At 41.2% G+C, this 26,402-nt stretch overlaps 1 protein-coding gene across 1 annotated transcript; it reads left to right on the plus strand.

Moving 5' to 3' along the window:
* Positions 1-952: 952 nt before the first annotated feature.
* zdhhc13 (zDHHC palmitoyltransferase 13) lies at positions 953-25,553 on the plus strand. Its single transcript, XM_072464778.1, has 17 exons — positions 953-1,001; positions 3,281-3,459; positions 5,330-5,452; positions 9,598-9,675; positions 9,779-9,923; positions 18,568-18,632; positions 19,145-19,307; positions 20,169-20,294; positions 21,333-21,466; positions 21,529-21,629; positions 21,821-21,945; positions 22,172-22,234; positions 22,894-22,987; positions 23,068-23,151; positions 24,175-24,332; positions 24,862-24,959; positions 25,302-25,553. The coding sequence occupies exons 1-17, from the start codon at positions 978-980 to the stop codon at positions 25,432-25,434; spliced, it is 1,893 nt and encodes a 630-aa protein (XP_072320879.1). The 5' UTR covers positions 953-977; the 3' UTR covers positions 25,435-25,553.
* The last annotated feature ends 849 nt before the right edge of the window (positions 25,554-26,402 follow it).

Consider the following 26,402-nt stretch of genomic DNA (forward strand, 5'->3'; position numbering starts at 1 on the left):
GCATATCAACAAAGCCAGGGAAACGTGCTGCTATGCTGGGAACGAGCCAGAACGAGGCCGCAGGTGTGCCGTCGGACGAAAGGGATGATTAATATGTGGGAGGACTAATTGGCTGTCCACGCCAGGAGGAAATGAGACTCAGATTTGCCGCCAGAAAATCCTCCATAATTCCTTTAATTGGAAGACTATAGAGTTAGGTGTGTCATTGTACTGTTAGACTACAATCGCTGATCTCCTGTCCACCTCAACTGCCGGCAGCCATGGAGGGCGGAGACTACAATGAAAGAGACTCCAAGAGTCACAACTACAGTGGGTGGCGGAGTCTAAAGAATAAAGTCTCACGAATAAAGCCTGAAGACGTAAAATTACAGGTGGCGGTAACACTTGGATACCTACCGCCTTAAAACACCAAAGAAGAAGAAGACAAGCAAATGAATGCCGGACGAAGACGAGACAAAGAAGATCCGAGCAATCCGTTCAGAGAAGACTGATTAAGGGAAAGAAACAGCCTGTGTGTGCACCTGTGAGATCCAATAAAGCTCCTGACCCCTTGACGTGTCTCCTCATTCTCTTCACTCACCTGAACATATCTTCTTCGTTGGTGTTTTATCGCGGTTGATATCCAAGTGTTACATTACCGCTACCTACTGTAGTTGTATGTCTGCTGTCCTGACCCGACACCTTGCAGTGATTGCTAACCAGTATCCAAACATTTTAACATGTCACGTTATTACAGTCCTCAGTACAATTTACAGTCCTCTCAGAACGGATAGATCGGATCTTCTTTGTCTCGTCTTGCATGATGCAGCCTTGGTACTTCTGACGTGCTAAATTTCGTCTCACTTTGTTCGTCAGTCGTTTTAGTTAGTTTTTCGCTTTTATTGTGAAGGTTCGGTTCAGTTAGCGGAAGTGTATCGTGGTGTTTCCGCTCCGTCACGTCACACATCACATTCGCGCACACTCAAACACACCTCAGCATGGACTGGACTTCTGACAGCTCCGTGAGTGCCCTTTCCCCGGCTCTTTCTCCGGCTCTTTCTCCGACTCTTTCGCCGGCTCTTCCTCCTACTTTTCTCACATTTTCCCCCGCTAAACCGTACCACAAGCCCGCGTACATCTTTGCTCTTTCCCCTTCCTCCGCTCCACCTTGTTTTTAGCTTAGCTTTAGCATTAGCCGATAGTTAGCTCCGGAAACCAAGCCACACAGCTGTTATTTATTCATCATTTATCATTGTTTTTAAATTATAATCTGGTTCAACTCACAGTAGGCTTCTGAACAAAGATGTTTGCGTTGAAATAAGTAATATAAAATTATTAAAACATCAGCTATCAAACACTAAAACACTAAATCAGGAAACAGTCTCGTCCTGTCAATATTTACTTCAAATAATCTTTAATACCCTTTGAAATGCTGTTCTGCTATCAGAATGGAGGCAAATTAAGTGTACGTTTTCAATGATTGACTCAGATCAGATGCAAATGTTAATGGTTTTATGTCTTTGTTTACAAAAAATAAGCAACAATTTAGAAGGTAGAAATGTGCTTTTCCATGCCAAATATGGATAAAATACTACTTTCTTGCCTCAAAAGCAATTATTCTGTCCAAGAGATTTGTTTTCCAATTTTCTGTTTGTAGATGAAATGAAAAAAATCGTGGCTTAAAGTTTCTGTGAGTATTTGTCTAGTAAAACTAAAAACAGGATTTTGCCCTCTAATCTTCTGTTAAATTAAAAAAATGCAGTCAAACCCAAAGTTAAATGTATTTAAAGCAGCTCTGACAAAACCACCTGGATTTGTCATATTCTGTGACATTCTGAGGTTAACACCAGTTTCTCCAGTGAAATCACATAATGTTCCAATGAAGCTTTTGCAGAATTTACAATGTTTTTCCATGCAAATGACTAAAACAGGAAGCTGCTGCTGGCTGAAGTAGTTTGTTTAAATAATGTAAATAGATCACTTGTAAGAATGTAAAAGCAGTTTTTTTCAAAGTGTATAGAAAGAACAAAGCATTTCCCTCATGGCCAAAAGTGAAAGTAGATTGTAGTTCCTCCTCTTATGATCGTCATGACACAATGCTAAATGTGTACAAACTGAGTGGTCATTTAGATTATCGAGGGGTCATTTAGACTTTCAGGCGAGATAAAAAAAAAAAAAAAAAAACATTAATAAAAGGTTAAAAATGTATGTGAAATAGTTGTATCATTCATTGTTTGATTGTTGTGATTATTCAAGAAGTTCTTAAAGTTTTACTTTTTCTTTTTTTGTGAAGCTGGAACATTAATGTGTTTGACAAAATGAAGGATCGAGAATAATCGTTGTGTCCTGTTGTTTTTTTCTCACAATAATCGCAACTAACGCTGAAACTAACCATTGTTTTGCTCATTAGTCTATCGATTATTCATTTTCAATTAATCGATTCAAAAGTCATGTGATTCAAAGATTTTTTGTGAATTTGATCAGATGAAGCTGAAGTGAAGCCGTTCTGGTGGAGCCCGTTTATGGGCTAAAGAGGGTCAATTGCACTCAAATTACATTTTCTGTGTAATTTTCATGGAATTGTAGCTCAATTTAAGTCATTGAACTTATTTTCCTGGCTCATGGCATGTTTTGGAAGCTACATATTGACCGGGTAATTATTATTCAGTTAGTTGACAATAATTTCATTAACCGATTAGTTGCAAAGTAATCAACTTGTTGTATCTAATATGTCAACAAAATGAAACAAGACATTTAACATGATGTGATGAACCACTTGTAATACATTCTTTCCCACAGATTGGTTCCAGTATTGGTATCGGATGATATTTTTTGATATTTTTCATATAATATTTTTTGAACAGACCATCAAGCTAAAAATATTGCCGTATGTTAACACTATCATGCAACACATTATTTTATGACACAGAAAAATACATTCTGTTATTATTCATTTCCACATCAAAAGATAATTTGTGAACTTAACTTCAATTTAAAGTAGATTTGTGGGCCTTGCTTCGAATATCGGCTCAGTTTCAAATTGATATATCTAGATTAAAGATGCAAAAATCATAGATTAGTTTCTTTATTTTATGATTTAGTGACTTGCGGTTATAATTCTGGTCTCTGTGACCCGAAGTGGAAGCTGGAGTGTAGGTGAAGTGTCGTGCTCAGGGGCAAAATAGCAGAATGTGTGGAATCTGACAAGTAAATCCATCAGTTTTCACAAATAAATGACAGAAAAATCCATGTTAATCTCAAAATTGAAACTCGTTAACCATGTTGTTGTTTTCGTTTTCAGAGTCACATGGGTGAGAGCTGCCATCACGGACACGGGCCCCACAGCCACGGCCCCAGATCCAGTGCCTTCTCCGGGGCCATGATGTTCAGCTCGGCCCATGAGAGCAGCACCATGGAGCAGCCCAAGAAACGGTCGCTCCTGGAAGAGAGTGGCAGCTGGGACATCGTCAAGGCAACACAGTGAGTCTGAATCAGGACTAAACCAGGTCTAAACCAGGAATAAACCAGGAGTACAATAAGGCTTAACTTAAGCCTGTTCCTGGTGAAATACCACACAGATTACTTTGTTTACAGTGAGTAATGTAACTTACATCGCAGCTCCTTCTGTAAATGTTTCGGGTAAAAGGTGAAGTTTCCTGAAAAACTGGCTGCTCCCACTGCAACAGTTTACTCTCAGAGGAAGGTAAAGGGCAGAAGGAGTGGGTAGTTTCAAGTTTGTCCAGTTCATAGACTTAACCCTGTCACTTCCAGATCAGGCCTCTGAAGCTGAACTGATCCTGGATCAGTTTTACTAACCCAGAAAACAAACCCAGTTTTGTCTAGGGGGGTCCAAAAAGTTGTGGAAATTATAACGCCTTTAACTCTTTAAATGGTGTTGTAAAAATACAACAACATTGCTAATATGATTCATACTAGAATTCATTGACTGACAATTATAATTCTATAAAGATCAATACAAATCTCTATAAACCAGGATGATTTTGTGTGATGAAATGATTTCAGTCTTGTCTTAGTCTCCTCTTCTCTTTTCAAGATCCTGTGTCTACGACATTAAGCTATAATAGCTCTTCAAGGTTTATGGCAATACATTTGCTTCATCGTAAAACCGGGGGCTAAGGTCTGGGGGCCGGACTGCAAAATCACACATCAATTTCATGTTGTATCTCTATAAGATCCACAAACAACTCACAGTGGCACAATTCAACATCAGAAATCAACATAGAACTTTACTTTCAGAGAAGTCAAAATATAATAACAATATTACATTACTAAAAACAGGACAAAAGCACTAAAACCCAGGCAACGCAAACCCAGTGTACCAGAAACCTGAATCGACTAGTGCAAAGCAGACCTAAGACAAGACCAGGTTTAAACCAAGACTAAACAAACCATATCTACCAGAAAAACATGGATAAACTATAAAGATAAAGCAGGTCTAAAGCAGTACTAAAGCCGGACTAAAGCCGGACTAAAGCAGGACTAAAGCAGGACTAAAGCAGGTCTAAAGCAGAACTAAAGCAGAACTAAAGCAGGACTAAAGCAGGTCTAAAGCAGAACTATTATAACTATTACAATCTGACATATATTCACGGAGAAATTAGTTTTTGAATTTAGACGTGCCTAAAACAAAAGTGCACATGTCCTAGGACGAGACCGCGGTCCACCTTTCATAACCCGACACGTGGGACAACCCGCGCATCACGCACAACTGTCTGATACTCGCGCAGACCTTTCAATCCAACAACGGCGCCCGCGGCACGTAAAGTTCGTTGTTGTAGAGCTGACTTCCAAATATGCAGAGCACACGGTAACCACACATGTTACATTTATACCAAATCATCAATGAAGCTTTTATTTATATTTACTGTGTCTGCAGCATCACGTTTGTGCTTTGACAGAGCAGAGTTTCAGATGTACCAGGGCTCTCTGGCCCGCTGTGACCTGCGGCTGCCGCAAAGTAGCGCAGAGCGCTGGGGTAGTGACGCACCGCGGAAGCGCTGCAATTTTTTAAAAATAAGATATTTTTAATTATGGGAAACTTGCAAATTGCTTTGGGGTCCGGACTTGGCCCGGCTTTTGGAGACCCCTGAGCTAGGCTATACTGGACTAAGCTAAATGCGTGTGTCGGTTCAAGAGAAACATTTTTTCAGAAGTTCTGCCTCAGCGCGAAAAAATGTAAACAAACTACAGCGCCTCTGCATAGTAATCATATTGCTCCTCTGATCCCCTGACACTCTGACCCTTTCCTCTGCTCGTTGGGCCCTTTCCCCTGCTCCTCTGACCCTCTCCTGTGCCCCACTGACCCTCTCTTCTTGCTTTATCTCGTCAGGTTTGGGGAGTTGGATCGCTGTAAGGAGCTGATTGAAGCTGGTTACGACGTGAGACAGCCGGACAAAGAGAATGTCACGTTACTGCACTGGGCAGCCATCAACAACAGACTGGAGCTGGTCAAGTGAGAGCCTTTAACCCTTTGCCAAGTTTGTAGGACACTCAGTCTCATTGAGTCTGAGATTTTACAGTTTGGTGTGCATAGGAGCTTCTTTTAAGATAAGATAACCTTTATTTGTCCCACAATGTGGAAACTGCTATGTTGCAATTAGGTACAGAAACAGATTAGGCACAGAAGAATAATATTAAAAAACAGATAAGAAAGATAAGAAACAGATACTATATATATATATGTATATATGTATATATACACATATATACATATATATATATATATACATATATGTATATATGTGTGTATATATATATATATATATATATATATATATATATATATATATATATATATATATATATATATATATATGTGTGTGTATATATATATATATATATATGTGTGTGTATATATATATATATATATATGTGTGTGTATATATATATATATATATATATATGTGTGTGTGTATATATATATATATATATATATATGTATATGTATATATGTATATATATATACGTATATATATGTATATATGTATATGTATATATGTATATATATACGTATATATATATATATGTATATATGTATATATATATATATATATATTACATATTTATATATATATATATATGTATATATATATATATGTGTATGTATATATATATATATATATATATATATATATTACATATTTATATATATATATATATATTACATATTTATATATATATATATATTTATAATATATATGTTATTTATATATATATATATATATATATATATATATATATATATATATATATTACATATTTATATATATATATATATTACATATTTATATATATATATATATTTATAATATATATGTTATTTATATATATATATATATATATATATATATATATATATATCAGGGCTCAGATTAAGGATTTTCACTTGTATAGCGGTGCTGCTAAACAATCCGTTTAGCAATTTTTCGAAATTTGTATAGCAATTTCATAATTGCATAGCAAAACACGAAAGTGACTAACAATCAGTATTTCCCATTGATATAACACAATCATTTATTTAAACGTATTTGTAAACATTCTATTAAAGAAAACTTAACAAATTTACACTTTTCAAAAAAAAATTCTTTAAATAAAACTCGCAAATAAAATTAATTGTTGAACAAATTAATCAACACAAAGTCAGATGGCCTTATTTACAACTTTCTTCCATATCATCATCAATCATTATTTGCAGGAGTCTCATTTACATATTGTCATTGCACTCACAAAAAAAGGAGGTATTAAGCTTCTGATGGAAAAATAAAGGTTGCTGTGGTGTCCATCATAGTGTATATTATGTGTTATTCAAATTGTACCGCTCTATTTGACGTTCCATTTTTCGTTTTCTATTTGATGACGGTCCCTAAGTATTCTCGTCACCGCTCCGGCTGCACATTTGATGACGGTCCCTAAGCACGCGTCTCTGCTCCGGCTGCACTTTCGGAGTGCCAAAATCCCCAAAGTCTGGGGAATAAAGTCTGGCGGTAATGCGACACTCGGCTGTCGACTGCCATAAAACAATAACAACAGCAACAACAGTCTAAGGAATAAAGTCTGGCGGTAATGCAACACTCTGATGCCAACCGCCATAAAACAACAACAACAACTTTTGGAGCAATGTGATTCGTTGCGCCCAAGCAGGGCCGGCCCAAGTCTTCAGGGGGCCCTAAGCGAAAACATTTTTGGGGGCCCCTCACCACGTCATCAGAATCAGTTTTATTGCCATTGTCAGTAAACAATTCACATATGGGAACTTTCATCAACGCAAACAAAGCGCACCCAAACTCCAGGGCATCTGTTTGCCAGTTAGTTTATTCTCAGCACCTCACAAGCTCAAATATTGATAACTTAAGATTTTCAGACCTTTTTTGGGTCTTCTGCTGCATTTTAATGTGGTCCAGCCGGCTAAAGTAAGAGTAAAATGTTCAGGTTGTAATGCTATAAAATTATGTCGTGATGAAACTGTGCCAGGAGAAAATGATTAAAGCCAGTTATTAATACATTAGTGTACTTAATTACTCAATACAATATTGGCTATGAAAAATAATTATGATCAAATTGATTCATTTTAACTGAAAATGTAAAATTAATAGTTATCCTTACTAATTTATCTTTTACAGCTCCCAACTTTTCCTTCTTGCTAAAGTGACAAAACAAGTTATATTAAATTAAACAAATGGCATAAGCATTGCTTGATAACACTCATAAAACTAGACAGTGCAAACATGTTATTCCCAGAGAATGAACAGAACAAGAAGTGAAAGTCCAAACCTAGCTATTGTGAAGAGACTGCGTTTCTGCAACTTTGCCACTTTTATATAAAAATATATAGTATTATTCTATAACAGACGTAATCATAATATGTCTGGTTATTTTTCACTATCAATTTATTATAATTTATAACAAATAGTCTAATGATGCTTTTTAAATAAATTGAAATGTTTTATTGCTCTATTAAAAGTGAATTACAATATAAAATGTTTGTTCTGATCAGAACACCACACACTGGACTCCTGCACCTTTACGTTCCTCTCATTCCACTTTAAGAAGTCAAAGTCAAACAGACATCACGAGTCACGATTGATCTCACACATGGTGATGTGAGAGAGAGGGACGCAAACTCAAACCGCTCATGCCTCTGACTGAGGCTGCACAGGGGCCCGGGACAGGGGCCCGGGACAGGGGCCGCACACTGTTCACTCCAAAGTCTCACGTCAGAGGTTCTGGACGAGACGGCGCTCGTCCGGACCGGATCTCCGCCTCTTAGTGACCCGGGGCACAGACGCCCCTCACCGGCCTCACCTGCAGCTGACACTACGGGGCTGGTGTCAATGTGAAGCTTATTATCTTTCATTCAGACATATTGTGCGCGGGGCAGAGCTCTCGTCGCCTCCAGTCTGAGCAAACTAACGTGACAGAATCGTGTTGTTTCAAACAGCAGCATTAACCGTCTCTTTGTAAGAGAAGTTCAATACCTGGAGAGTGTTGTTGAGTTTGCAGTTTCTTTACATCGTCAAGAAGTTTCTTCTTTCGTTTTTCGGCATCGAAAGATATATTCCTCTCGACATGATGACCACGTTATGTTGTGTTTATGTTTTGCTCTCGATCTCCTCGTGCACAATGAAGTTGCCCAATCAGCGCAGGTTTGGTGTCTTGGTTGCCAGATTGTCATTACAAATAAATGCAGTTTGTGCGTTATATGTTACAGTTGTGTGCGCTGCCGCGCCAGCAGCGCTACTACACTAGTGGCGCACGCTGCGCTTGCACTTCGCATAAGACGGGTTGCCAGATTGGGGGCCCTATTAACGCCTCGGGGCCCTACGCGGCTGCTTAGTTCGCTTATAGGCTGGGCCGGCCCTGCGCCCAAGATACGCATCTGATTGTTAAAAACGAGGTTGTAGTCACTTGGCAGTGTAAATATGAATATTTTGGCATGTGTAAGATCTGCAAAGACTTTTGCGTTTAGGAGCTTTTGACCTCGGAAGTCTGTAACTGTGACGCTAACTTTACCGCACATGGCGGGACTTGTCATGTCAACACAGCGTCCTACTTGTGTCATGCTGTTATTGACGATCGATTGACAAGTGATCAGTACTTTTAGGCGCTTTGGTTATACAATTGAACACAACACAATATATATATATATATATATATATATATATATATATATATATATATATATATATATATATACAAATAAAATTATATTTAAAAAAAAACTAAAATAACATAAATAACACGCTTATTTACAGCTGTTATATGGACAGAAAATATTGCACCAGGATGATTGACATTATGTCACAGTACTGCACATGATTATGACAGTATTGCACAAGTATGACAGTATTGCACATGATTATGACTTTCTTTATGTTGTTTAGGCCTGATCTTTATGTCTCTCTTGGATAAAAATGTCCCAGATAAGTATGGATGAAGTGGATTCAATGGAAGAATAAAAACAGATTAGGCGCAGATTGGACACTTTTGTTGTTTCCACATAAAAGTTTAAATGTTGAGAGAACAATCCTGCCTTGAATAAAAATATAACAACAAAATTGAACCCTTGGCTTGAGCATGTGTGACACTTGTTGTTCTCAGATACTTCATGTCCAAAGGAGCGTTAGTGGACCAGCTCGGAGGAGACCTGAACTCCACCCCTCTGCACTGGGCCATCAGGTCCGTAAGAGGCACTGGACTAAATACTATATATTTTCATTGAACTCCAGTGTCTGAAAGCCCTTATGCTAACTTTTCTTTTGCCCCTTGCTGGCCTGGGCAGACAAGGGCACCTGCAGATGGTGATCCAGCTCATGAGATACGGAGCAGACCCTTCCATCGCCGACGGAGAAGGATACAGAGCTCTACACCTCGCCATCCTGTTCCAGCACATGGCCATCGCTGCTTACCTCATGGCAAAGGGACAGGTGCGCTTTGTTTCCACTGGACCGTTTCTTAGATCCAAATTGGGCCCTGAAAAGTTAAGGGTGGACTTTAGCTCAGGAGGAGCTCCACACCATAGTCGGCTGATTGGATCAGAGAGAACGCAGACTCAAAACAAGACGGCAAAAAGCAGAGAGAAACAACATTTATAATTTGTCACCAAGCAATAAAAGCCTCAAAAGCAACTGAAAGCATCCCAAACAGGACTAAAAGTGACAAAAACTGGACAAAATCCTACAAAATACATGACAAAATGTATCTGACAAAAAAAAGGACTGGAAAAGACAAAACGCAACTGAGAGAATATTAGCGACCATAGGTGACAAAAAAGCATTTAAGAAAAGGCTACTAGAATTAACTAAAAGTGACAAAAATGAAGGTTATGACTGTAACTATGGTTCTATGTATCCTGGCGGTGCATAAAGCACTGGATGATCATCCTTGCACATACAGAGGTCGAGAATTAACAACAAAAGGCTGAGAAATAGATTTTCAAAGTTAGGGGCCACGGGGGGTCCCTATCTAAAAAGCTTAGGGGCCCCCCAGCAATTTCAGGGGCCCACAAGCGCGCGTGGCCTCACGGCGTCATAAGAACAAGATAAATTTGTTGTTTTAAACCTCTTTATTATCATGTAAAACTATTTAAAGTACTTTTATCTTTTATTTGATATGAAGGAAGAGCACAAATACTGAATTCCTATAAACCAGAGATCATGATCTTTCAATACTGTTTAATTCAATATAATAAGGTTTCTAAGATACAAAATAAATACTGTATACAACATTTGACACAAGGAGATTGTATAATATGTTCTGCAGCAGGAATAAATAAAATCACAGTCTACAAAATAAACTACTAACATATATACATTGCCCCTATTTACAAACGATGCTAACAACTCCAAAGGGGGGGGCCCTTGGAGGATGCTGAGGCCCCTTAGGGCGGCAAAGATTAATATAACATTGTAAAACGCTGAGGCCAATCAGATGCCCGCTTTCATCGAAATTAGGTCACGGCAACCGCTGAGAAGCAAGAATACAACCACGAAATGGCATGTCTGTCAAAATGAAATGTAAACGATGAAAATGCCCCAAATATGGCCAAATTTAGTTAAATCTTGATCGAGGAATTTTCAAGGAATTTCGATACGGGCAAGGGGGCCCCCCTCCAAATTTAAACCCTGTGCCCGCTGGCGATTTGAGGGGCCACGGGCCCCTATCTATTTCGCAGCCAAGAAGGTCAACTTCGACCTCCCGGTAGCTCACACCTATATAATCACGTGACACCGGCAACTCCCTAGAAACCTTCTCGCAAAGCACGAGAATTCCGAGGGATTCTCTGGCTGTAGGGATGCATAGCATACCTAAACCCACGTTCAGGTTCAAGTCCGGATTCGAATCCAGAGGTTTAGGTTCAGGTCCGGACCTAATGAGTCCGGCTGAACTCATGCCATTTTTGCATAATGTTACAACAGCATAACACAAGCTACTTCGCTAAATTAAGTTGAAGACACTTGAACAAGGACGACTATCAAACACAAGGCTTAAAGGCGCAATGCACACACGTGCGTTTGTTTATTAGCGCGATGGATCGCATCGCATCTCTCGTCTCCCGTAGATTTCCGTCATCTTCTGAGTCAGCTCGAACTGTCTTTCTCTGTCTTCATTTTGTCCCGTACGCTCAGGGAACTATATTATGATAGATCAATGCGCTTAGACACACGGAAATGTGGGAACGAGCCGCACGCGGCTGCAGGTGAGCGGTAGGTGCGTTTTATGATTGAAATGTGGGAGGACTAATCGGCAGTCCACGCTACGAGGAAATAAGACTCAGATTTGGGCCAAAAAAAATCGTCCATTCAACCTTTAACTGCAGAGTGAAATAAACTCAACTTGTCTGGTTTATTCACAGTTTTTAACAGAAGTTACAACTTACAAATCACAAGCTACTAGCTAGAAGCTACATTATAGCTTAACAGTTAACACACATTACTTGAGGAACAACTCAAGACTCAACTCAACAACAAGAACATGTTGGGTATTGTTGACTGGGGTTAGTCTGGGTCAAGGGTCAAAGCAGCTGTTTCATCTGATACAATGTTTTACCTTTAGATACATTTCTACTCTTTAATTTTACAGATCCATTGGCATCAAAAGTCAGGTAAAAACCTTCAAACAGATAATACACCAGTGTAAATAATTAAGTCACAGTGTAAAATAAGAGTTACAAAAACTAGCATAAAAGTCAACTTGAATCACTATAAAGCAATCAACTTGGCAGTATCAAAAGTAGAATATGAAAATATTTTACACAACAAATCAAAATAATACATCATATTAGCAGCATTAAACACCCAGACCATATTTAACAACTGTAGAATACAAATACAAAATACTATTACAAAATATAAACTCCAATTAATGAATGCAGCAATTAAGCAATATTACTTTGACTTAGTATTTACTTAATACCAAATACATCACAACATAACACTTAATTTAATGAATTTCATTCATATTTACACCCAGACCAAAGACCCAGACAAGAACCCACGCTGACCCCGCCCCTTTAACACGCGGCCACACCATGGGCCACGCATGCAGCACATAAACCATCACAACATCGCACGCGGCGGCCCCAGCTTAAAACAGTTCAAATAAAGCCAGCGATCTTACCGGCTGCCGCTTCAATGTTTGCATGTGGATACACCGTTCCGCGCTGTCTCTCGCATCTTTAAACTTATTTCGCCGGCTTCAACTTATGCCCGGAAGACGCGTGCGTCACTAATTAGGGTCCGGGTGCGCCATTGATAGTGGCGCATGGTAGTGTTTACGTCTTTTCCAGCGCGAATTTCGCGATCAATGGAAGGTTTAAGATGGTTTAGATTCTAGAACGAAAAGGATATAGTATGTGAGTGCTATATTTTTCAGTTTAAAACCCTAATCACCGGGGTTTCGTTTTTTTTGGACCTGAACCGAAACATTTTTACAAGTCCAGATCCGGTCCGTCCCTATCTGGTCCATGCCTATCTGGTGGTCATCCTGGATTCATAGAACCGTAGTTACAGTCGTAACTTTAATCCTATTTGATCCCTACTGTCTGCTAAAGGTGGTGCATAAAGCACTGGATGACGAATACCAGCAGGGGTCCCGGCGGGCCAGAAAACTTCTTCCAGCGGTTGTGGGGAAACCACATTCACTCTGTAGAATCTTGCAAAGGTATTTCGGGGATGTCCAAGAGGCCGCCTCACAGATCACGTCCAAAGACACCCCATTCATAGCAGCCCATGAAGTAGAGGGTACCGGGTGCCGATAAAACCAACTTTGGAATGAAATCCATATTCGGCCAAAGGGAAACACCAGAGTTGTCGTGGTGCCAATGTAAACAGGAGCCTGCCACAGACAAAGCATGGAGCTCACTCACCCGCTTCGCAGAGGCCATCACCAGAAGAAATGCAATCTTCATTGAAAGCCATTTTAGGTTAATCTGCGAAAGAGGTTCAAATGGAGGGGGCCTCCAGCACCAGGGAAAGGTCCCATGCCGGAACCACAAACCGGGCGGACGGACGCAAACACCGACACCCTTTAGAAACAGGGAAATATCTTGGTTACGGCCAACCGACAAACTATCCCACTCCACATGCCAACAGGAGATTGCAGCAATGTATACCTTCAGGGTAGATGGAGAGCGCCCCTGACCAAGTAGCTCCTGCTGGAAAGAGGCAACGTTAACACTGCACAACGCTGTTGCAACACCAGGCGTCAAACTGTTTCCATTTGCAGGAATACAGAATACAGAAAAGCATTGCTCATTGTGTTCCCGATCTCGCATACCTCGAAAAAGTCAAGCCGGGCCCTGAAGAGGCCAATTCAATTAAATTCAATTTATTTTGTAATGCCTAAAATCACAACAGCGGTTGTCTTGGAGGGCGACAGTGAAAAACGAATTAAACAATGTTTATAGGGACTTGGCAATGTCCCAGGGTCTCCTGTCCTTAGACCCTCCTTCTCGGCCAGGAAAAACAACAAAATCTCCTTGGAGAAAAAGTAGAAACTTGGAGGAGTTCCACAGTGAAGGAGGGATCCGACTCTCTCAGACGGACAGGCGGATGCGAGATAGACAGTGGAGCTGGGCCCAATCAGGAGGAGAACAAGTTCTTCCAGGCAGATGAAGAACCGTTCATATGGATTAGAGACCGTTTCTCCAGGGACTTGAGGAGCATCTGGGTCCAGAGGTCATCGATGTGCCAGTCCCACTCTCCGCGGGGAAGGGGGAAAAGAAGAAGAAAAGGCAATGAACAGATTTGATAGAATAAGTAGTCAAAAGCAGAGGATAGTGCTCAAGCTGCCATACTTCCCCCAGCATAGTTTCTCATAGCGCAGCGTAGCTTGAACTTTAGGTTATTATTTCTGTTCCTAACTGGCCTGACCATAAGCGCTTTTCAAAGAGGAAAGTTTTAAGCCTGGTCTTAAATGAAGAGACTGTCAGCCTCTTTAACATGGACAGGGAGCTGATTGCGTAATACAGGAGCTTGGTAGCTAAACACTCTACCTCCTACTGTGCATTTATAGACTCTTGGGACCACGAGAAAGCCAGCATTTTGAGAGAGAAGAGCTCTGTTTGGATGATAAAGAGCTTTGTTTGAATGAGGCCACACCCAGAGCTTCAGGCGCTTGGTATAGGTTTCGGAATCTGGCCCCCCAGTTGAGAGAGGAGATCCCGCCTGGGGAGGAGACGTCTCGCTGAGCCGCAGCAGAGCTTGCACAGCAGAAGAAACCATGTCTTAGGTTTCGGAATAGGCCAAAACGGGGCCACTAGGAGGAGACTGTGGCCATCCTGAAGGACCCTGAAAAGTGTCTGGTAAATAAGAGGGGAATGGGGGAAAGGCATAAAGCATCATCCTTGGCCAGTCTTGGACCAGTGCGTATTGACCCAGAGGGCTGGCACCGTCCACCAGCGAAAAGCACAGAGGGCAGTGTGTTGCGTCGCGTGAGACAAAAAGATCCACACATGCTTTGCCGAAGGTCTTCCAAATGCCCCTCATCACCTCCGGGTGAAGCCGCCAGTCCCCCGGCAGCGGCCAAATGCGAGACAAGATATTGCAGCAACATATACCTTGAGGGTCGATGGAGACCAGTTTCAGGAGACCCTGCAAGAACTCCAGAATGGTGAAACCCGGCACCAACCATTAAAAAGCTTCCATCTGTTTGCATACGTGTAGATGTGGAAACATCTCACAACAGACCACAGACCAGCACAACAAGAGCCCACTGTCTGTAGAGACACACGCTGTTTTAGAGACATTACAGTCGTTTCTGTCGTGTTTTCAGTCTTTGTAGACATAACTTTAACTTTCACAATCACGTTATACAAATACAACGATATGACCCTACAGGCCTGTTAATCGATACATCCATTAGGAACTGTATTTCATACAAAAGATTGACATTTACTTTTTTTTAATATTAATTACAAAAAACTGAGGTTAGCATTAGCCATTAGCTCAAAGCATACACGCAATAATTACTGGAATGTGAACGACAAATAATAAATACTGACCAACCAGAGCCCGCTTCAAAAGTGTTCCATAAAGGTGTGTTTACTGAAGCGCATCGCCCAGAAACACCGCCGTGAACTCTCGCACGGACTTTTGGACCGATAATAAATGTTTTGGACTACAACATTCTGCCACTACCGTAATCCGACTAACCGGAAGCAACACAAATTCACCAGGTGAAGACACAAATGCTCTGGACTTATGAATGGTGAAGACACGAATGCTCTGGACAGATGAATGGTTGCGACGCGAGAAGTGCGAAAGATTGAATAATGAAATGTTAAAGGTCCCATAACATGCAAAATAGACTTTTCAGAGCTTTTAACCTTCTTACATTGCTATTTGTGCTTCATATATGTACCCAGAGTGTTTTTTGATTGATTCCCGCAGTGTTTAGCTATAGTACAGACTATCTCCTTTCCCCGAATCTCCAAACTGACGGGCGGTGGGGCAAGACCGCGTCATTAGGGCAAGCACGCGTCATTATCCCCCCTCCCCCCCTCTATAGATATATCTGTTCTGCGCACGCTGTAGAATAAACACCAGATTTATTTAGGCTCAAAGTAGTGTTGATCTGAAGTTCTATCGTTTCTCACTCACTCGCGCGGCAGGAGCGGCGCAGCGCGGAGCAGACAGCTGTGGGGCTATGTCACGGGTGGGCGGGGCACACACGCGCTCTGAGACTACGTCACGGGTTGGGCGGGGGAGCCAGATCGCTCTTCGCAAGGGTGGGGGCGAATATCAAACCAAGCCGTCTGCATTTCCGGGTTGGTGAGGGGGTCCAAGGTCTGGGTGATATTTCTTAACTATTATGTTAAGGGTGTTGCACAACCCTTATTATTATCAATTATACACTTAGGATAGACTACGAAACGTGAAAAAACGCATGTTATGGCACCTTTAATGTTACATTAAATGATAAAAACTATTACATTTGATGGCAATTACGTAATTATGACATCAAAATTAACCAGGTCAAATGATTCACAACAACATTATTAACACATTTACTTTCAATTATTTAGGTTTTACATCCAACATAGTTTAATTTATTTTTGTTACTTTGACCCCTCATACTAGTTCGGCTAGCCTGTGCTGTGCGTTCCAACGCCTCAAGCGCGGCTGCACCAAAGAGCTCTCCTGGGACAACTGGAACGCTCCTTAACATCCTCTTACATGGTTCCATGAGGGAAGACTGGGCCAACCACACCTGGTGGTGAGCCTGCATCAGAGTGGACAACATGCTACCAAGCTCCTTGAACATAAGAGCAAATGCGTGCAGATCAAGCGTTCTTTGTGTCAGTACATCCACATTCGACTTCTTCAATGCAATGGCTAGACCGAGCAACAGGTGGGAAAGGGAGTTCCCCATCCTACCCATCCGCGCCCCTGCATCATATGTCGGCACAATAATTCATCGGTGATACGACATTGTGGATTTGGGCACATGGGGTTTGCCCTAAGGCCTTCTTCTGGAGAGACAATCAGCGGGGCATATAGGCGGCATATAGCCCAGGCCAAACTGTGAGCATCTTGCATGGACGCCAAGACCGTCCCATCTGAGGATAAGCGAGAGAATGCCTTCGTATCAGTCCAGCAAGCGTGCAGCTCCCTGATGTACCCCTGTGAGGGCGGTACAACAATGGAGGAGACAGGCCGTTGGTGCTTAAAAAAGGCACTAGTAGTAGGCTCAGTCTCTTGCGGCACGTCCAACTGCAAGTGGCTAAGTGCAGAACGTACGACAGAGAGGGGCGCATCAACATCCCTGTACAGACAGCCCATGGATGCATGGGAGCCTGTGTCTGAGGCCCGGGACTCCAAATCCAGGGTGTCATACTGAAAATGAGTATTGGATGCAGCCACCGATATGGCGTCCTCCTCCCGCATCCCGTGCAGGGAAACCCAGATCACCGCATCGCTCACCCAGAAACGGGCGAGCCTTTTGCAGGAGCGCCTTAATCTTGGCCAACTCAGACGTGAGGTGGTCCATACAAGCGGACAACTTCCTGTTGTCCCACTTCTTCCACTCTGGGGAGGGGGGAACCAAGGAGGCAGGGCGCATAAAACCAGAGGTTTGAGGCCTCAAATGCTCCACGCCCAAGCACGAGAGACATCAATTGTGCCCATTGTCCTGCAGCATCGGAGCCATACAGGCCCTGCAGACCAGTGTCTCGAGCATTTTGAATATGAATGCCCGCTGTAGCACCGGGTGCCTGTTACAAAACGAGGTCAGGGTGTTAACGCCTCCCCCTTTTTTTTTTTTTTTTTTTTTTTAATTAACAGTCAATGGAGGCTAAGCCTACCCAAACCAGGTTGAGCCGGAGATGCCGGAAACTGCGTGTTAGCCGTACTAAAACACAAAAAGGAGTTGTTCGGGCAGAGCACGCCCCTACAGACTGTATCAACAAAAAACGCTGAAGAAGGGCTAATGCAACTGCTCAAGATAGTGGAGAAAAACAAACCCAAAATGTAAAACTGTACTACAAAAGCGTGACAAAAGCGGCCGCTCGAGCCAACTACGGCAATAGCACACAATAAACAGAGAAGGAACTAAACCGGCTGTTCAAACACGACTGTACAAAACAAGTCAAAAGACGGCTAAAGTAGCTGTACTTTCCCAGTGGTATAGTCGGCTACAACCACCTAGCTGCCACCAGTCGACAACATCGTCGACCAGCAGAATTCCGGCGCTTACACAGTCCCTGAAGGACGAGAATACTCACTGCCTCAACGTAAGTCGCAGGGCTAAGCAAACCAGCAGATTTCAAACGTCAAAAGTCAATGTTTCCGCTTCAACTCGAACAACCTGCGCGCGAGAAGAAGAAAGGGACTGCGCTCTTGGTGTCAGGTGATTATATAGACTCACGTGGGTCACACAGAGAAGTCACATGTGACTTTGTGGTCATTAGATTCTCGACTTGCGCAAAAGATGATCCTTCAGTATTTAAGGCACCGCCTCTGGCAGTCAGAAGGGATGAAATGGAACTGTTTCTGTGCTAGCTTTAGCCACATCTCACACACACAAACTTGGAATTACTAAACATTACGTTCCTTCTTTTTCCTGTCACAGGAGGTTGATACTCAAGACTGTAACGGACAAACACCACTGATGTTGGCTGCTCAGAAAATCATTGGGTAAGATTTAAATGTTAGTATTTTTAAAGAGCAAATACAATGGAAAAGGGGAGTTTTTCAAGAGTTCAAAGTTACATTTTAATTAAGATTAAATTTAGGATATCAAATGTATGTATATATGTATATATGTGTATATATATATATATGTATACATATATGTGTATATATATATATATGTGTGTATATATACACATATGTGTATATATATATATATGTGTGTGTGTATATATACACATATATATATATATATATATATATACACATATATATATATATATATATATATATATATATACATACACACACATACATAATATATATATATATATACATATGCGCCTCTGCGGCGTATTTTTCTGCGATAGTTTTGTGATACTTTAGAGATAGAGTGTGCAGGCCTACTAACACGGATAACACAAGGATCAAGAGTAATATTTGTAACTAAAACTAAAGACACGTATCACATTTCTTGACGTGTATTTGCATAAAAAAGCGTGCCCTCTCCTCTCCAGGCCTGAGCCAACTCACTTCCTGGTGCGTCACGAGGCCAGCGTGACGGCGGCGGATGCCTCAAGCAGAAATACGCCACTGCACTGCGCCGTCCTGGCGGGAAACGTGGATGCGGCTCACATCCTGCTGGAGGCCGGGGCGAGCGTGGACGCACAGAACATCAATGTGAGGAGGAGCTACGCATAACTCATACATGACGTTTACACTTTCACACGTGACACTGAGACCTCAAAAAGTGCAGGTTTGCAGTTTTTCAATGAATGAACGAATAAATGAGAACTAATTTTTCTCAGACAAAAGACAAACTCGGATGTTTAGGGTCAGAGAGAATCGTATATGCTGTTGTCTCTGAGTAAATTTTTTTCATGTCTCATCTCATTTTCATGTTTTTGCAAATAATAGGTGTATTTATGTAGTGTGAAAATGTAACTCTGAAATGATCAGGTTTGAAATGTGTTTCTAAATGTCTGTGGATGTTTGTTTTTTTAAAAGGTTCACATTGCAACATTCTAGTATGTTTTGTTTTTAATTAATTATTTTGCAACTCTTCTGGTGTGAGAGAAACAAAACCTTTCCCCTTTTTAAGACGTTGCTCGGCTAAGCAGAACATTTTCATTTGGAGTCCCAGTTGACTTTGAGTATGTTTACGAGGGCCTTCCGTGTTCATATTATCGGTCTCTTAGCAACTCAACCTGTCCAGTAAAATTTCAAGATTTGACAGTCCCTGTATTTTTCCTGTTCCTGTTCTTGGGTTGTAGTCCATTGCCGCTGTTGTATAGTCATGAAAAATAGTGTATATAAGTGAAAAGTAAAAGGGTTGATAGTTGAAGGAGTCATGGCCACTAGCATTAGCTACCTGCTAACAACCTGCAACAAACAGCTCAGCCTCAGTCTGGAGTGATTTTTGTAAGTCCACTATTTACTCCTGACCACAGTTACACATTTCTAGACAAATGGGGTTTTTGGGGACATTACAGAAGAGCAAGAATCCTTGACTCATTGTGATGTTTTTTGCTGTGTTTTTAGGGCCACACTCCTCTGGATGTGGCTCATCAGGTGCACAGTCCTCTGCTCATCCACATGTTGAACCAGGTCAAACAGGAGAGGGCGCACTCGAGCTCCGGCTGCCTGCGCCTCGCTCACAGATACAAGGTACAAACTTATCTCACTGTCCAGACCAAGAGAGCTGTGTCATAAATCCCATTGAAATTATTATACTTTTACGTCAGTTATATTTACTGGTTAGAACTGTTTAAAAGGCTAGATTAGACAAGGCTTTGGAGGTTTGGAGTTGCAGAATAATTGCAGTGACAGGACAGGGGAGCATGGTAAGTGATTATGATTTCCACCATTAGTTGCAGCTCCAAAATCTCAAATAGTCAAAGTTCAAAAAGTTCCAACATGTTTATTTGCGACTGGGATGAACAGCCCAAGTGACAGCCAATGACGGCTCTTAATGGAATAATAGAGGATTTTTGGCGTGCAATCTGAGTCTCATTTCCTTGTGGCATGAACAGCCGAGTAGTTCTCCCACATGTCAATCATTCCTTGCGCGCTACTGCACACCTGCAGCCTCGTTCCCAGGATGGCAGCACGTTTCCCTGGCTGCGAATGCGTGGTTGATATGCTGGTGTGTGTTTAGCAAGTTCCTTCAGTGTACAGTACAAAAATGACGACAGAGAAAGACTGTGTTCGAGCTGCTCAGAAGACACGGAGATCTACGGAGACGAGAGATGTGATGTGATCCGTCACGCTAATCAACAAACGCATGTGTAGCAGCGGGGCCGTTGCGTTCTTCCGCATGAGGTTTGATGGTAGACGGCCTCTTGGAAAGAACAGGAGGGTGGGGGTGAGTGTGCGCATGCGCACACTTGCGCATTTTAAAAAAGGGACTAACAAGTCGCTTGAGTTCTCAAATCGGCCCAAACATCCTCTTTTTTTCCTTTAAACTCTGGACACAGAGACACATCAGCACAGCTAACAGCTCAGAATCAGAAATGTTTGACTGGGAACCTACTCTGCGGTAGGACTATACCAGATCTAAACCAGCTCTGAACCATAACTAAACCAGGTCTAAACCGGGACTGAACCATGACTAAACCTGGTCTAAACCAGGACTGAACCAGGGTTGAATCAGTAGTAGTGGGGGTAGATGTAGGAGTATTCTCAGCTGTTTACTTTGCTCCTCAGACACTGGTGCAGTTTGTGGTCTGCACTGCTCTGTTGGGGAGCATTGGAGCCATCTTAGATCTGAACTCTGAGTCATGGCTCCTGAAGGGGATTCTCTTGGCCTGTGTCATTGGCGTTAGCAACCTCGTCTCACGGTGAGAAGAACAGTTAATTAAGTTTGTTGAACAAAGACGAGAATAAACGTGGATGTTTTCAGGAACATGCGTAACCCGGCGTTCCAGACTGTGCTCCCGGCCACGTTGCTCATGGCCTCAGTGTTCTGGATGCTCCTCACCTGGTTCCTCTGGTTCCTCCCTGATATCCTTTTACAGTGGTGCTCCTGAAGACTTCAGTGCACCAAATAGTACACAGATAGTACTTTGTTACAATATTAATTTCACTGTTTCAATATATATAAACACTAAAATAACAAGAACATACACTTGCATGTAAAAATGTCCTTATAAACCAGGTGAAATGAGTGTGTTAGACCTTGACCGTGGCTGCACAAAGTCCTGGAGCCCTGGTGCAGATCCTGTTCACTCTAAACTGCACGTGTCTGTTGTACTTTTACTTCCGCTGCTGCAGGATGGACCCCGGCGTCATCAGAGCCACCGAGGACCAGAAGAAAATGGTGAGACTTAAATCAGAATATAATCTTATGTAAAAATGTAAGTGTCTTTGAATGTTATTAAGCTCTACAGAAGATGGATGTTATATTGTTATTATTATTTAAAAAGTATATAGGGAAGAAGGATTGCAGCGAAAAAATCTTAGAGATCAATAATTTACACACAAATATAATATAACACAAATATTTATAAATGCATAAATAAATAAATATTAGCCTTGTTTTTCAGAATGTGTTGGTTTTGGCTGAAGCTGGCTGTTTGGACCCGAGAGTGTTTTGTACTTCCTGTATGGTGAGGCTTGTGTTTTATCTCTTTAAACCCTGCTCTCACATTGTTCCTCATCACAAACATTGCCGGAGTCACATTTAGCGTCATTCACACTAGTTTGATGAAGGCCTCTCCCTCCGAGCCTCAAAAACACTTTGTTCTGGATCCCCTCGATGTGTGAGGGCATATTCTACCTTTGACGTGGCTCTGAAAATCTTCTGCTGCTGTTTTTAAACTCCATGCATCATCTCCAAACCATTGTAACTGCATGGCTACATCAGGAATTTGGTGAGCAGCTGCATTAGCAAACACTGTTGATTTTAAACTTGTGTTTTCCCTCTGCGACAGGTAGATGGAGCCAAAGTTCAGTTACTCTGGCATCTCCCAAGGCTCTGGCAAAGTTATATATATATGTTTTGGGTTCTAAAATATGAAATGCCAAACTAAAGGTTCTCAAGAGCATGTTTAAAGGCTGATAAAAATACAAATACTGCAGATTAATAGTCCTTTAAGGCAAAACGGATCCGAACATTTTAATTTGTTTTAGTTTTTCAATATTTTTTTATTTCAAACCAGAAGATTAATGGTTTATAAGTTATGTTTTTACAAATCCTCTTCACAAATATCACGTGAGAGATGTTAAATGTGTAATAACCCTGAGCACACGTGTGTTTGTTTGTCAGATTAAGAAGCCGGTTCGGACGTACCACTGTCTCGCATGCGACTTGTGCGTGGCCAAACAAGACCATCACTCGGTCTGGACCAACGGCTGCATCGGTGACTCTCACACACTCAGGAACCATATCTGAAACACACACACCACTAACTGTTCACGCCGAGTCTTGTTCTGGTTTCAGGAGCCAGAAACCACCACCTGTTTGTGCTCTTCCTCTTGTCGCTGTCCCTAATGGGCGGGTGGATGTTGTACGGCACCATGCTCTGTGAGTGTCAAGACCACTTCACCTCCGCCGTCAAGAAAAATGGATTAAACATCAACGACAATCATTTCTACCACTCAAACTGTTATTTCTATTGTTCATTCAGATTTTTACAATTTTTTAACAGAGATAGGAATATGGTGACTGAAGCTTCTAGATGGAGAATATTTGCAAATTTTGTGTTTTGTAGATGAAAATAGAAATATAATGTATTATTTTTTGACATACAAACAAGAAAAACATACAGAAAACAAACTGTCCCATGCAAAAAAGAGAGAAAGAATAAATAAATGAATGAATGAATAAATAGATAAATAAATTAAAAAACAGCTGGACAATAATTTAATAATTCCACAATCTTTGTTATAAAAGGTCTGTTTTGTGTGTTGTGGAGTCTGTATAATCCTTTAATTGTTACAGCCTTATTAGTAGGATGTAACGATATACAAATCTCACAGTACAATATGCAAATGTCGCGGTACGATCTTATCACAATGTTCATTTCTCGGTCCAATATTGTTCAGCGGCAAACAAAATTGTAGACGTGATACTTTTTCCTTTTTAAAATGCCTTAATAAGTAAGCGTTTGTCATAATCAAAATAATTAAGACCTAAAAGTCGATGTGACAGGTGAGAGTACACTTTTATACACAATCATTTTTTTTATATTTGACAAAACATTTGGCCTGTTTGTCCTCAGTTTGACCATTTGTGTAGAGTTTACTTCCTGGTTGGACATGAGCACAAATATGACATAGGTAGAGGTAATTCCACAGCTGTTACCTAGCAACCAGACAGTAAACAAGAGCCCAAGACCATATAAATAACTTGATTGGATGTTTTTGAGATGTTTCTGGATGTTTTCGAGATGTTTTAACATGTTATTGGATGTCTTTGGATGTTATTGTGAGACTTTGGGTGAGGTTCCTTTAGTTATCGTTCCCACGTCCTGCTTGAATGAAGTTTTTTTTCAGACAGTGTAGACCTGTGCAGCTCCTGGTGTCTGACCCGCTCTTCTCGTCTCAGTTTCGAAGTCCCGCTGCCCGTCGCCACCCCCTGAAGCCGGGCCCTGGGCTCTGATGTCGGGGTGGCTCTCCTGCTCGCCCTGGGTCCTGTCGGTGCTGCTGCTGTCGCTCTATCACAGCTGCTGGAGCTCCATCATGCTTCTCGTTCAGCTCTACCAGGTCTACACAACCAACTGCACTGTGCTTTAGAACCAGCTTTTAACTGCATTAGAACTGATATTGAAACTCAAACTCAACAAGTATTGATGCAAAAAAACATCACATTAACAGGACAAAACTGGATCTTTTTAACAGTTTCAACCTTCTGGATCTTTTTGAGAACTAGTTTAAAACCAAATGTTATTAACTAACGACTAAAATTGGTATTGGTAGAATGGGGAAGTTTCGAGTCAATTTGTGTTTTGAAATGAACTAAATGTGAAATAGATTGTGTGTGTTTTAGGGCTGTAGTAGAATAAAAACTCATAAAATTACAAAGTATCCACAAGCTCAAGAGAGTTAATGAAACAAATGTACAGAAAAGTACTAGAGTACTAGTTGTATTTGTTAAAAAGCTCCAGCTTACGCACTTCATGCATTCTTTATACGGAACCAGGAAAGTTCCAGAGGTTTTTGATGAAGAAACCTCAATATGACACTATTAAAAGGATCTAGCATGACTTTTGTGACTGTTTTCTGTTTTGTCCAGATCTCGTTCCTGGGTTTGACCTCTTCAGAAATCAAAAATCTCGGAGCTCAGCAAAGAAAACTGCGACAGAACGTTTCTCTGAGGCAAAACCCGTACAAGTGAGTTCCTGAACACATTTAGACCTGTTTCAGACCTATTTCTCCTCCTCAAGCCCTGTTTCAGACCTTTTTCAAACCCTGTTTAAGCCCCTCTTTCAGGCCCTATTTCAGACCTTATTTCAGGCCCTGTTTCAGACCCCTTTCTCCTCCTCAGTCTGGGCCTGTTTCAGACCCGTTTCAGGCCTGTTTTAGACCCCGTTTCAGACCTCTTTTTATTCCTCAGTCTGGGCTTGTTTCAGACTTGCTTTGGACCACTTTCTTCTCCTCAGTCTGGGCTTGTTTCAGACCTGTTTCAGACAGTTTCAGACTTTTTGGTGTTTCAGACCTCTTTCTTATCCACAGTTTGGGCGTGGTGAGGAACCTGGTCTCGTTCTTCCAACTAAGATGTTGTGGACTCTGTAAACCGTCGGTTGTGGATTGGACTCAGCAGACGTCACTGGACCAGAGTCTATTTGGACCCAGCAACATGGTCTGACAAATAAGAGCGCAAGTTCTGGGACACGCCCCACTGAAGGACCAATCACGGAGCTGCTTTAGGGACACGCCCCACTGAAGGGCCAACAAGGGACAGATCTGGACCAGGCTCAGGTTCAGTGCTGCGTTCATGATTAGGAAACTGGAGTTGAGAAAAGCACAAGTTCACTTTTTAACAGCGTTTAGTCGAACTGCAGCGATTGACCTACTAAAGATGATCATTGATCAACTAATGATTGATCTATGAATTGTGAAATAATCATAGATGGATCATTTGTCTGGACTAAACAGAACATGAAAATAATTAGATTTAGGGACTTGAAATAAAGTCAACAATCCTTATAAAAGTTACACTTTTAATTTTTATTGTAGGGTAATTTTATTATGTGTGGGTTTGGAACTTGAGATGTCAAGTATCCTCTTTTTTAGTTCAATCTGTTTAAAAAAATAGACAGTAAATGTAACTTTATTTTTTCACATTTCTATTATGTATTATGTATTAATTAAAGATTTCGCTGTCAATAATAATCGTGAATAATCATTAAATCGTGATGTTTTTCTCTCACAATAATCACAAAAGTCTGACTCTTTTAAAGGACACATTTGAACCCTTTTGAAACTTTGTTTCGTGAATCCTGTTTACGAGCGCCTCTTCCTCTGGTAATTCCCTCTGCTGCCAGTAGATGGAGCACGAACACAAATCTCGATGAAAGTCCTGTGTGGTTTTCAGTTACAAACATTATTTAAAGTTCTAGAACGCAAGACACCAAAGCAAAGGAACAGAGACGGTTTAAAGAATACAACTAAATACGTGACGCGACTTCTTTTCCATTTCTCAACTCTGGGGGTGACATGAACGCAGCAAAAGATCCACGCCTTGGTTTATAAAGGACCAATCATAGGCCTGTTCTCATGCACCTCTTAACCGATGAGACGGCGCCTTTTGAGACACGCCCCCTCTCCTCAGAT

The sequence above is a fragment of the Eucyclogobius newberryi genome, unplaced genomic scaffold (genome assembly GCF_026437365.1).
Source record: "Eucyclogobius newberryi isolate DKJ021-1_F unplaced genomic scaffold, fEucNew1.0.hap1 SCAF_5, whole genome shotgun sequence".
Lineage (NCBI taxonomy): Eukaryota > Metazoa > Chordata > Actinopteri > Gobiiformes > Gobiidae > Eucyclogobius > Eucyclogobius newberryi.